The sequence below is a fragment of the Cololabis saira genome, chromosome 2, assembly GCF_033807715.1.
Source record: "Cololabis saira isolate AMF1-May2022 chromosome 2, fColSai1.1, whole genome shotgun sequence".
Classification (NCBI taxonomy): Eukaryota; Metazoa; Chordata; class Actinopteri; order Beloniformes; family Belonidae; genus Cololabis; species Cololabis saira.
Genome location: NC_084588.1, coordinates 13106822 through 13119657, shown reverse-complemented (window position 1 = coordinate 13119657; position 12836 = coordinate 13106822). Strand labels below are relative to the sequence as shown.

The 12836-nt window shown below is 42.3% G+C and overlaps 1 protein-coding gene across 2 annotated transcripts in view; it reads left to right on the top strand.

Annotated features, from left to right (window-relative positions):
* LOC133458376 (Golgi apparatus protein 1-like) overlaps positions 1 to 12836 on the top strand; it is a 51445-nt gene that overhangs the window by 18777 nt on the left and 19832 nt on the right. Inside the window, exons 6-20 of one of the 2 annotated variants that reach the window (XM_061738197.1) lie at positions 515 to 586; positions 685 to 871; positions 1815 to 2032; positions 2835 to 2956; positions 3090 to 3191; positions 4899 to 5052; positions 5197 to 5214; positions 6545 to 6682; positions 7031 to 7117; positions 7481 to 7543; positions 7635 to 7748; positions 8072 to 8160; positions 8256 to 8373; positions 9609 to 9701; positions 9800 to 9937. In XM_061738197.1, coding sequence (XP_061594181.1) covers positions 515 to 586; positions 685 to 871; positions 1815 to 2032; positions 2835 to 2956; positions 3090 to 3191; positions 4899 to 5052; positions 5197 to 5214; positions 6545 to 6682; positions 7031 to 7117; positions 7481 to 7543; positions 7635 to 7748; positions 8072 to 8160; positions 8256 to 8373; positions 9609 to 9701; positions 9800 to 9937 — 1713 coding nt within the window. The remainder of the gene's footprint in view (positions 1 to 514; positions 587 to 684; positions 872 to 1814; positions 2033 to 2834; positions 2957 to 3089; positions 3192 to 4898; positions 5053 to 5196; positions 5215 to 6544; positions 6683 to 7030; positions 7118 to 7480; positions 7544 to 7634; positions 7749 to 8071; positions 8161 to 8255; positions 8374 to 9608; positions 9702 to 9799; positions 9938 to 12836) is intronic. The other variant, XM_061738206.1, reaches the window with a different exon arrangement.

Genomic DNA, 12836 nt, shown 5'->3' with positions numbered 1-12836 from the left:
AAACACCTTTTGGTTCACCTGCAAACACGAGGAGCTGCCAGGAGGCCGGATATTAAAGCCGGCCCCAGAGAGCCCGCTGCTCTCTCTCCGGAACGGTTACAAAATACAAAGAACGTCCTTGACTACCAGCAAATAAATCATCCTTAATGCTGATCAAATAAATTGAATATTTGCATAGCTAAAAGGTCTGCAATCCATCATGGGAGACGGGTGAGTTAAAACAACACGTTTCAGGCTGAAGGTGATGAAGGCCGTCACATAAGGTATAAAAGAGATTCAAGCACAGAAACAGTTTCAGTAGTGGACATCAAATTATGAAGCTAGAAACGGGTATAAAACAGGCTCTTAAAAGCCACTGGTTCAGTGCGTGACGGAGCCGGTCCAGATGCAGAGTAGGATGGATATGTTGTGCAGTTTAGAAGCGTATGAAGTTGAGAGAACCTGCAGGGGGAAAAGAAATGAAGAGCGACACAGTCGTTTACCTCACATGCTCTCCTTTATCTCTTCTCCACAGACACAGGCAGGAGAAGGGAAAGTCTACAAATGTTTGTTCAATCACAAGTTTGAAGAGGCCATGTCAGAAAAGGTGCTGCTGAAAGACGCTCCCTCCCCTCCGTCATTGTGCATAAAAGTCAGTGTTCTAAATCAAAGTCCAGTTAATGATCAAGCATCTCGCCCCCTCAGTGCCGCGACGCCTTGACGACCCGCCAGAAGCTCATCTCTCAGGACTACAGAGTCAGTTACTCTCTGGCCAAGGCGTGTAAGGCGGACCTGAGGAAGCAGCGCTGCAGCCTGGACACCAGCCTGCCGCGCGCTCGCGAGGCCCGGCTGTCCTACCTGCTGCTGTGCCTGGAGGCCGCCGTGCACCGCGGTGAGCAGGGGGGCTCTTCCTTTAGTTCAGTGGTCCCCAACCTTTTCTGTACCGCGGACAGAAAATATTTTCACGGCCCAATTTAAAGGTGTTGATAAAAACTAAATAAAATGACAAGATCGGCATTAAAAACTGTGGTATTTTCTCTATAGTAATAATAATAATAATAATAATATTAATAAAAATAATAATGAATAATAATGAATAATAAAACATAATTTTCGAAAAAATAAAATAATGGAAATTGTAAATTACCTTTTTAATATGAGAATTTCTATAAATGTGTTTTTATGTTTTTTTTCTCATTAATGTTATTTAAAGCAAGGTTATTTGTTATATATTAAGGAGACCGATATTTAGTGCTTTTATTTTGAAGGCGTCTCGCCGAAACGTTGTAAACATCCGGCGCTTTGGACTTTAACGGTAAAAGTTTAACGGCAGTAGAAAGTTTGTCTGAAAGACAAAACGAGTGTCGGGAATGCTAAAGTGTGTCTAACTGACACAGAAAGCACCTGCTGATAAGGATTTGTTTTCTTTGCAAATTGTATGCCGTATTTATGTCCAGCTTGAGTTTGGTTGCCATGGTTACTCATGTATTGTGGTTAACGGTAGCCGAGCGAGCAGCTGTGTCGGTCTGTATTTAAGTTAAATGAAACTTATATGAACGTAGAAAGACTAACTCTATTTAATTTTATTCCTTTATAACCCTTACGGTGTGTTTGCAGTGTATTTACTGTACATCCAAGGAATAAAAACATTGTGAACCATCAGTTCGAGATTCATCCATCATCAGTCGGGGATGCTACAGAAATAATTTTGATTCAGACCTGTAGTTTATGGATTTAGTTATTATTGTGAATATAACCAAACTCGTGTGTCTGAATATTTCCCAGGTTTTTATCTTTGTCATTTCTGTCTGTAATATTTGGGTGTTGGCTTCCAGGCCGTCAGGTCAGTGGAGAGTGTCAGGGGGAGATGTTGGACTACCGGCGGATGCTGATGGAGGATTTCTCTCTCAGTCCGGAGATCGTCCTTCACTGCCGGACCGAGATCGAGGGTTACTGCTCCGGGCTGCATCGCAAAGGCCGCACGCTGCACTGCCTGATGCGAATCGGCCGCGGCGACCGCAGCATTACCGTCGACAGCGCCTGCCAGAGCGCAGTAAGACCGCAGAAGACCTGCTGCAATTCTGTTTTTTCTTTTCAGTGCTTAAGATTTATTACATATATATTAGGTATCTGCAATTTATGAAATCTCAAGAATTACATTGCAGCTGAATCTCGACACTTTAATTGACACAGACGATCACATTGCAGGGAGCTGTGACATAACAGTTCAGATTAAAGTGGAATTATCTCCACCCAGTTATACATCATCTCAGGGGGTACCAAAGAGCTTAAACACTGATTTCTAAAGAGGCTCACTTTATGGGAAAAGGTGGTTTCGTCAGTTGGATGACGATGAAATCTGCCGCTGTGAACGGAGCTGTCAGGACCTGAATGCTTCCCTTCTGATACTTTAAGCAAAACATGCTGCAGGTATTTTATTGATAATGTAAGAAATTGTGGCATCTTTTAAAACGGTAAAAACGTTTTTCTATTAAAGGAGGAGAAACATAAAAGTGACAAAATCAAAAAAGACAAAGATTCAGTCAGTAAATGTCCAGTTACAGCAGCTCCGCATTTTACAAACACGATCGACACAGACATTATTTTAAGCATGCATGTTTTAACATCATGCACCTGCATGTTTCTAGAAAAAGCAGATTTTTAAACCACACTGTATTTTTATTAATTTGTTTTTATTTTGGGAAGTTTAGGGGATTTTTTAGTACGCAGCATAGAATATTAACTAACATTGTTTAAAAAAATGATGAAATGAGGTCCCCAGTGTATCATGGAGGTGGCTGGGATATATTTTATCAGCTGATAAAACTTACACGGTGTTTCTGTGTTTGTTGCAGCTGCAGACTCTGGTCCAGTCTGCCGACCCCGGAGCCGACTATCGGATCGACCGAGCGCTCAACGAGGCCTGCGAGTCCGTCATCCAGACCGCCTGCAAACACATCCGCAACGGAGACCCCATGTGAGCTGGTTGCACTCGTACATGGGAACAGACACTGAACCTAATATCACACCATCAAAACTTCAAATGACAACCACTAGTGATAAATCATCTTAGCATATATGTGACTAACAGAGTCTGGGTGGTGTTTTAGGATCCTGTCTTGCCTGATGGAGCACCTGTACACGGAGAAGATGGTGGAGGACTGTGAGCGCCGGCTGCTGGAGCTGCAGTATTTCATATCCAGAGACTGGAAGTGAGTCCTCTGCACTCCTGCTGCTTGAGCTTATTTGAATAACCACAAATAGTTTGACACATCCACATGACTGTTTCTGAATATATTTGCTCTCACATAGTTGGTGAAAGAATCTGTCATCGGCCAAAGCTCCCTCCTCGCTTAAGAAATGGCAGCTTTACAAATGTTTTGATTGAGAAAACTAGAAAAGACAAAAGCACTGTTAAACCTGAAGAATTAAAAAAACCCTGCTGAGCTACAACTACATAGTTTCTACTTTCAATAAAATAACATAAAAGAGCCCCAGGTTTCTGTTCAGCTTTGTTGAACAATGAAATGATTAAATCAAATGTTTTATTGATTAATATAAAAAACAGCAGCTGGTGCGAGTGGAGAGTCTGATAAGAGGGAGGCGAAGAGACAGATTTGGACTCCAGTTGGTGCCGTTTCTCTCCTGTTGATGGTCCTGAGTTGATGTCGCCGCTAATCAGGCTCCTGCCCCATCACGTCTGGGCCAGATCTCAGCTAGACTGTTAAATGAAATCATGCGCTGCATTAACTCCTCTGTAATCAGTCGCATCTGTCTCGTCAAAATCGACTGAAATTAAACTTCAGTTCAGTCTAAAGTTGTAGCCAACCTTTTTATTGCTAACATTGTTTAAAAAGTTGTTAACTCGGGCGATTGCCTGTCTGCAGAATAAGTGTTCATGAAGAGTACGTGATGGTACTAAAGCTGGATTTGTTAAAGTCTCTCTGCTGGTCCTGTTGGACCTCAGTGCTGCTTTTAATCTTTCACTTCTGCTTCGTTCTGCAAAAACGCATCATCAGGATCCGGGTTGCTGTCCTTGGAGTCTCATTTATCTGGTCGATTCCAGCTTATTCGTACAAATGATGTCCTCAGTTTCATGTACCGGAGTCAGTGTTTGTGTTCTACCGGGTTATGGACCGAGGACCAATTCTGTTTTTTTCATCTTTAGTCTTTCTCTTATCAGTTCAGTTTCAGTTTATTTTTATTTGTTAGAGAGGGACAACGTACATTAAGAAACATTTTATAAAATAAAATGTAAATGTACCCAATTGTAGCCAAAAGGCTAGTTTACATTGGCGGTCCCCCTGCCAGAAATAATCGGCTAGTACCTAGTAAAAAAAGATTAAAACACAAGTACAAACACATCAGCAATAACATATAACATATATAATTCAACCCTTACAATATACACAGTTCATCCCCACATCAATAGTATACACATCAATGTTCACATCTTTGATTATTGATCAACCAATTCCTAAGATTATATTTGAAGACATTGTATGAAATGGACTCTCTAATGTTCTGTGGGATGTTATTCCACTCAGGTTCTGTTTTATAAGAGAAAACCGATTGCCCAAATGAGCTCTTTCTAAACAGGATTTTGCAGTCTCCTCTGGCTGTCCCTCTGGTAACTCTGGCTTATCAGCATGAAACATGACTTATGTGACTGATTATGTTGACAACACAGAGATCTGTACATCTACGATGGCTGAGGAATCTGACTCATCTACTGACGTCACAGGCTTATCTTGACCTGAACGACCTTTGATTTCTAATTTATGAATGAATGCGACCCGTGCACTTTCCCCAGATGTCATCACCTCCTCTAGAACTGCATTTAGATGGGGAAGAAAAGGACTGAGAGTTACCGAGGAAACTGATATTATGTGACTGAAGCCCGTCTCTCTTTCCCACAGACTGGACCCAATCCTCTACAAGAAGTGTCAGAGCGACGCCGCTCGGCTCTGCCACACGCACGGCTGGAACGAGACCAGTGAGCTCATGCCGCCTGGAGCCGTCTTCTCCTGCTTGTACCGCCACGCCTACCGCACAGAGGAGCAGGGGCGCCGGGTACGACGACCGCCGAAGCACACACACACTCTCTGGCCTCTAAACCTCAGTCGGTCCCACATGAACATTCAGAGCCCGGCAGAGCTCGAAACTCTGAGAACACGTGATCAGCAGGTGTAACTCTGCTGTTTTTAAATTTAACAGGTCCCCCCAGACGAGCAGGTAAGAACTCTGCATTTGAGTGAATCGATTGGCATGGTCCTGGTGGGGGTGAAATGATTGATAATGACGGCAGTGGTGGAGACTTTAATCTGAGCTGTGGTGACTTGTGTTGTGTGTTTGTGTTCCTTGCTTATCCACAACTGGGAAAAACTCAGGCGCTCACTAACCACCTGAAATCACAGGTTTACATAAAAAAATGGAATTTTATGAATCTTTTAAACTGTCATTTTTCATTAATCCATTAACTTTGGCTTATCTGAGTTGGGGTCGTGGGTGCAGCAGCCTACGCAGACGGACTCAGACTCCGTCTACGATTACCTTCTCCAGTTCTTCTCTGTGAGGATACAAGCCAGCCGACAGAGAGATGGTCCCGCTTCTAGCACGGGCCCTTTGCCTGATTGGACATATCTGAAACATCTCCTCAGGGGGGCATCTTCCCAAGATACTTTAATTTTAGAGATTTACATCGCTGCTACTCGAACTGCTCCAGTGAGAGCTGAAGATCGTGACTTGATGAAGACAACAGGATCATCTGCATAGAGCAGAGATGGTTTCCCCTCTACTCCCTGCACCTACAAATTCTGTCCATAAGAGTCCCGTCCCTGCTATTTTATAAAGGGAACTTTGATTTTTAAATGAATATAATCATTATTGCTTCAAGTTTAGCTTTTGTTCAGTCGGTATGAACCTCCCTCTTGATTTAACCCTCCTCCCCTCTGGTCATCACTTATGTTGCTTTACATTGACTTCTCTTGCATACTGCGGCACTTGTTTGGATAATTTTTCTGAATGAAGAAAACAAACAAAAATCTTGTGTTAGAAACAAAGCGGTTCCTTTGAACAAAAGCATTTTCCAGAGAAGCGTATTCAGGAGTCATAATGAGGCCCGACTCGCTTCGCCTTGAGATCCATGTAATCAGTGTCTCCATAAAAATCAACGTGCAGGAAGGTCATCTTGGCTCTGATTTATGGTAATTATGCAAATCAGCAGGAAGACCCTTGATGGCTTGATTTATGTGATTATATGGTCTCTAATCATGTGCTTTAGACCTTCAGAGCCAGCGCAGTGTTAGAAAGTGAGCGCATGTTGGTTGTGCTTCACTCCTTCTTCAAGGATTTGTTTAATCCTAAGAACATATTTACTAAACCAGGATGATAGGCATCTGAGCTTTGTCAGGTTTGGCTGTGCAAAGGTGAAAAAGTGTCCTAAGCTAATGCCAGCTTGGTCTTGGAGTTGACGTTCGCTGACATGAGCCAGGAGCTCAGAACCGTCGCACATTTGTTTCAGGTTGTTATTTTTATTATTGATGATTTGTTTGTGTATCTTTAGTTATCTCGAGACTGTAAAGTGGAGGTTCAGAGGATTCTCCATCAGAGGGCGTTGGATGTAAAGCTGGACCCGGAGCTGCAGAAACGCTGCATGACCGACCTCGGCAAGTGGTGCAGTGAGAAGCCGGAGGCGGGACAGGTGAGACGCACCTGGACTGTTTCTGAGGATTTAATACGTCTAAACTGCTCTGTGTTCCTGACTAAACTGTAAATGTTACAGCTTTTATTAACTTTATCAACTAACTTTACTAACTGCACAACAGCAGTAGAAGATACATTTCTTATGTAAGATGCATGCGGCTTACGACTGAGTTCTGGTTAATGAGACAAATAACTGCAAATTAGCATCTTACACTATTGAGCGCTGCAAGAAGTTCTACGTGTTCAAAACTGAAGAAGTAATGCAACAGTTTGAAGTTCTTCATGGCCATATCAATCCCCCACTTGTGAACCTGCCGCTAATTGTTTTCTTCATGTGTAACTGCAGGACCTGGAGTGTCTGCAGGACCATTTGGAGGACCTTGTGTCCACCTGCAGGGAGGTCGTGGGCAACTTGACAGAGCTGGAGTCGGAGGTCAGCGGTGACTAAAAAACAACACAGAAACCAAAAGACTAGTTGTTCTGAACAATAGTAAACCAGAACCAAGAAATAAATGACTTTGATTTATATAGCGCCCTTCAAGGCACCCAGAGCGCTTTACAGAGATCATTATTCATTCATACACATCCTAACTGGTGGTGGTAAACTACGTTTTGTAGCCACAGCTGCCCTGGGGCAGACTGACGGAAGCGTGGCTGCCATATCGCGTCTAACGGCCCCTCCGACCACCACCAACATTCATACACATTCAAACACATTCACACACATTCACAAGAAAGTAGGCGTGTTCTAACCTCACCAGCAACTGTTGAACTTTGTGTGTCTTTCTTTGTTCAGGACATCCAGATTGACGCCCTGCTGGTCAGAGCCTGTGAGCCCGTCATTCAGGCCCACTGTCACGTAAGCAAACGCACAAGAACATTTGGAAACTAGTGATATTGGTGCGTTTTTATGACTTGAATGTAATATTTTGTGTGTGTATGTGGTGCAGGATGTAGCCGATAACCAGATCGATACTGGTGTTCTGATGGAGTGTTTGGTTCAGAATAAACACCAGAAGGAGATGAACGACAAGTGTGCAGTCGGCGTCACGCACTTCCAGCTGGTCAGTTTACGTCTCCTTTTCTTTTCATGAACATTTCTCCAAAATCCCCAATTCATCTGTGAATTTCAGGCCTCCAACATGTTCTAAAAATCAAAGTTGCTCTATGGATAATTTATTGCAAGTAAGAAATAAAACACATAACAATGTTGTTCCAAAGATGTAAAGTGATCAGGTAACTGATATGATAATTGGTACCAATCTGCACTTTGCGTCAATGTAACTTTGCTCTGTAAAAGTGCACACGACCCACTCAGCTGTAAGATAAAACTGGCTTTGTGTAACGTTAATACTGAAAAAACTTCTGTGTTCTGCTAAACTTCCAGATTCAGATGAAGGATTTTCGGTTCTCGTACAAGTTCAAGATGGCGTGCAAGGAGGACGTTCTGCGCTTGTGTCCAAACATCAAGAAAAAGTGGGCTCAAATTCCACGGCAACATTCAGAGAAGTGCGTTTGCTCTTCCCTTTGTCTGTGAAGATAACTCCATCTGTCCGTCTGTCCCCCTGCAGGGTGGATGTGGTCATCTGTCTCAGCACCACGGTGAGGAACGACACGCTGCAGGAGGCCAGGGAGCAGCGGGTGTCTCTGAAATGTCGTAAACAGCTGCGGGTGGAGGAGCTGGAGATGGTAAACGCACTTATTTACATAAAACATGCAACCTCACACTGTTTTTGAACTCCCAATGAAGATGTTTTCATGATTCCTGACTCACTGCTCCAGCAGGCAAGTTAAACTGAAGTCCTAGAGAGGCGCCAGATCAAAACAAGAGACATGTACTACGATTGAAATATCAACACTACAGACTTATTTACCTGCAATAAATGATAGAGTCTGGTACATTAACTCTTAGATTTGTCCTCAGTGGCTGAGACGCCCGGCACCACGGTTGATACCGGTGGCAAAGATGCTAAAACATCTGTGAGTGTTGTGATGACATAGTGGGAACAGAGGAGTGAGGAAAAATCTGGGGAAAATAGAGACAAAAACAAACACAGATTACGCTTCATAATAGCCTTTAATGTGGGTTAATACATAAATTGTTCTTTAAACTTCTACTCCAGCTTAAGAACATTGTTGTACAGTTAAATACTTTCTTTTTTTTTTTCTCCTTTGCTTCATTTTCTCCCAATTTGATGGTCTAGCACCTAAGTCTACCCCTAAAACCGTACCACCTGCATATCCAAACCATTCACGGAACAGACGAGACAACTGCAGTTTTTCTTTAATACGTTTTAAACCATTAACTTCAAAAATAGCAGTGGTAAGCTGGTTCATTGCCAGTATAGCAAGTTATTTGCAGGCCCAATTTCCTTCTCATTTATCCGTTCATTCATTCCCAGACCTGAACAGCTGGGGATGTTCAAATTGTGGAGAACAATGACCACAGCACAGTATTTATAGCCTGGGCTGATTTTCTCAAGGTTTCCTCTTCCTTTCCTTTTGGCCGTTCTCTTCAGGGAGCGTCACAGCGAATCATCCGTCTCCTCTGCATCCTCTTTCCTCATACAGACAAACTTAATGTCCTCTTTCACTAGATCCATAAGTCTCCTCTAGGCCTCCCTCCTGTACGTGGCCAAACCATCTCTTTCTGACTTTCTGTCCTAACAATCCCTCTGAAGTACTCGTTCCTGATCCTATCCTTTCTTGTCCCTCCCAAACAGAACCTCTTTAACCCTCCCTACTGATGTAAAACTAATGCCAAATCAATATGTGGAACACAATTATCCCCTGCAGCTAAAATCCTTTTTTGAAATGTCTCGCTGGCTTCAGATCAAGTAATTAAAAAGTCTAGATGAGTAACTGAAATGTTGCATGTGCCGGAATAGAAAGTGTAAAACGATCTTTTTCTCTTGCGGTCTCAGTCGGAGGATATTCGGTTGGAACCAGAGCTGTATGATCCCTGCAAGTCCGACATCAGCCGTCTGTGTCCCAACGTGGCATTTGGAAACGCTCAGGTAAAAAAACTGTTAATGATTTGAGAAAATTACACTCTTTTTACATCACAAATGTCAGACAACTCTCTCATCTTTCCTGTTCCACTTCCCTCACTCAGATGATCGAGTGTCTGAAGGAGCAGAAGAAGCACCTCAGTCCGCGCTGCCACCAGCGCATCTTCAGGCTGCAGGAGGTGGAGATGACCGACCCCGAGCTCGACTACCAGCTGATGAGAGTCTGCAAGCAGATGATCAAGGTGAGGAGGAGAAAGGCGCTCGTATAAACTCTCCTGGTGTGGTACAAAAAACATTCACCCCCCTCAGAGTTATCTTGGATGTGAAATGTAACCACAACAGTTATTTGAACCAGGTTGCAAATATATTTACAGTATTTCTGCTGTAAAGTTGGACTTTTTAACATGAAGGTTGGTGGAGATTGACTCCCTTCTGGAGCCAGCCTCTGGTGGTCAGTTGAGGAACTGCAACGAAGTTTAGTTCCACATGAATCAGAATCAGCTTTATTGGCCAAGTTTGAACATTGTCCAACAAGGAATTTAACTCCGGTTATTTCGCTCACTGTACCCAGATTTAAAAATAGCAAACGGTAAATAAACAAATGTGGCACTTTTAAACAAATATACAATTAAAAAAACTGAAAGGTGCAGCAGTATGAGGTGGACATGGTAATGACGGCTCTAAATAAAATAACATATATACAATTATTTATTTTTTTTTAAGTGAAAGGTGCAGAAGAATGAGGCAGACATGATTATTGTTGGAGGGTGCATTGTTACAGCATGTGATAGTGTTATTATAATTACTGTTATTATTTTTGTTGACTCAGTGCTGAAATAAGATGGTTGGTGCTTGATTTTTTTTTTTTTTTTTATAACATACTACTCGGTCGTATTGATTGAGATTAAAAGGAACACCCTCACTGGACCGCTACATTGGCGTAATACACCAATAAAACCTAAACCAACTCGCCAGTCCATCTGTCATTTTTTCCTGTAATCTCCAACAAAATGTCTCTGGTTCAAATGAGTTGTGGTCACATGATCTATAGGCGCATTTCCCTCCTAGCGAGGTCTCTGCCAATAGGGGTTTCTAAATTTGTTCAGCGCTCTTATGTGAACATAATTGGCCACAACTCATTTGGACCAGAGACATTTTGCGTTCAGTAGATATGATGAAGTTGGAGATATAAAGTAAACACGACTGATGATGCTGTTGGGTCATGGGTCACTTGTTAAGCTGTTCTCCCGGTAGATTATAACTAGTCGCCCTTTTCACTCCTCTGATAGTAGGGAATGAAATGAAAAGTGAAAAGAGTTAGACTTAAACTACAGTTTAAGTATGGTAACTACAGTTACAATTGAGTTCTAAAATGTACTTTGTTTAAAGTTAAATTCAGAATAGTTTCAATAATTCAGTCAAATGCAGCTGTAAATGAGTTTTTATCTTTGATTTAAAGGATCTGAGGGTTTCAGTGTTCCTGCATTTGTCTGGAAGTTTGTTCCAGATCTGCTGAGCATAGAAACTGAATGCTGTTTCTCCATATTTGGTTCTGATTCTGGGAACACAGAGCAGCCCTGAACCAGAAGACCTGAGAGGTCTGGGCGGTTGCTATGGAAACAACAAGTCCCTGCTGAAGATAAACGCATGGATGAGTTTTGTAAGATCCTGCTGAGACATTAGTCATTTGATCATGGATATGTTCTTCAGGTGATAGAAGATCGACTTCATAACTGTCTCTGAAGGTTCAGGTCTGAGTCCATGACTACACCCAGATTTCAGGCCTTATCGGGGGTTTGTAGCTGTCATACCTGAAGCTGAGTGCTGAGTCTTAAACACTCTTCTTTTGGTCCGAAAACAACTACAGTTTTGTTTTTGTTCAACTGAAGAAAATGATGGTACAACCAGTCATTATGAGTCATTATTCATCTACTCAACACTTGTATGGGCTCATTGTCTCCTGGTGACATTGTAATGTAAAGTTATGTGTCATCTGCATAGTTATGGTAAGTTACCTTGTTTATTATTATCTGAGCTAGCGGGAGATGTTTAATAGGAGGGGTCCTAGGATAGAACTATGTAATATTTGATTCTTATTTAAAGTTACCAATTGACACAAAGTAATCCATGTCCTTTAAAGGAGCTTGAGGCAGGATTTATGAAAAAAAATCCGTATACATTTTAAGTTTTCTAGTAATAATGTCAGATGAAGCGTTCCAAACCAAAACGAATGAGCCCTCTAGTGTATCTCTCCTTTGCCTTGAACAGGCTGTGTGCTGCAAAATGTGCTGCAATTCGGTCCCGAATTTCCCGCGCTGTCCTGCGGATGTGACGTCACATGACGCTGCATGCGTGTTCTCCCCGTTCTCCCGTGCCGGCTTCGCTGTTGGCTGCAGTACCCCCGACGGTCGTCGTGGCGAAGGGTGGCGCTAGAGAATCTCATTTCTTAAAAGGAGCCTCATGCTCCTTTTAAGTAAGACTCAAACCAGTCAAATACTATGTCGGGAAAATCGGACCCAATTCTCCAATTCCTCTAGCAATATATTATGGCCAATGGTGTTGAATGTTGAGGTCCAATAATACCAGCGCTGCGGTTCTTCCACAGTCTGTGTTTATGTGGATGATATTGAACACCCTGACAAGAGCAGTCTCGGTGCTGTGTTTAGCATGAAAAGCAGGTGGTCAGAGTTAAGAAGGTATTTAACTGTTGAAACACAGCTTTTTCAATAACCCTACTGATGAACAGAAGATTTGAGATGGGTCTATAATTTTGCTTCAGCAACTTGTCCAGATTGTTGTTTTTCAGCAGAGGTTTGATGGCTGCTGTCTTCAAGGTCTGGGGGAAAACGCCTGACCAAGGGGATAAAGTATGATTAAAGTAAAACAATAAATATAAACAATAAAAGTTGCATAAAATGAAGACAGTAATTCTGACTTGCAATATTTATTTTTATGTGATTTTTAAATAGCTTTCGTCACTTTGTTCCCAGATCTCAGCAGCTGTAATAAACTGTACTGATGTTTCAGTGTCTCTGACCTCTGGTGACCTCTAGTGGTCCTTTTTTAAAAAGCTCTCATTCATCCCACTTTAATGGCTGTGTAATCATAGTTGTACAGGGATATGCTACTGAATAAAGACAT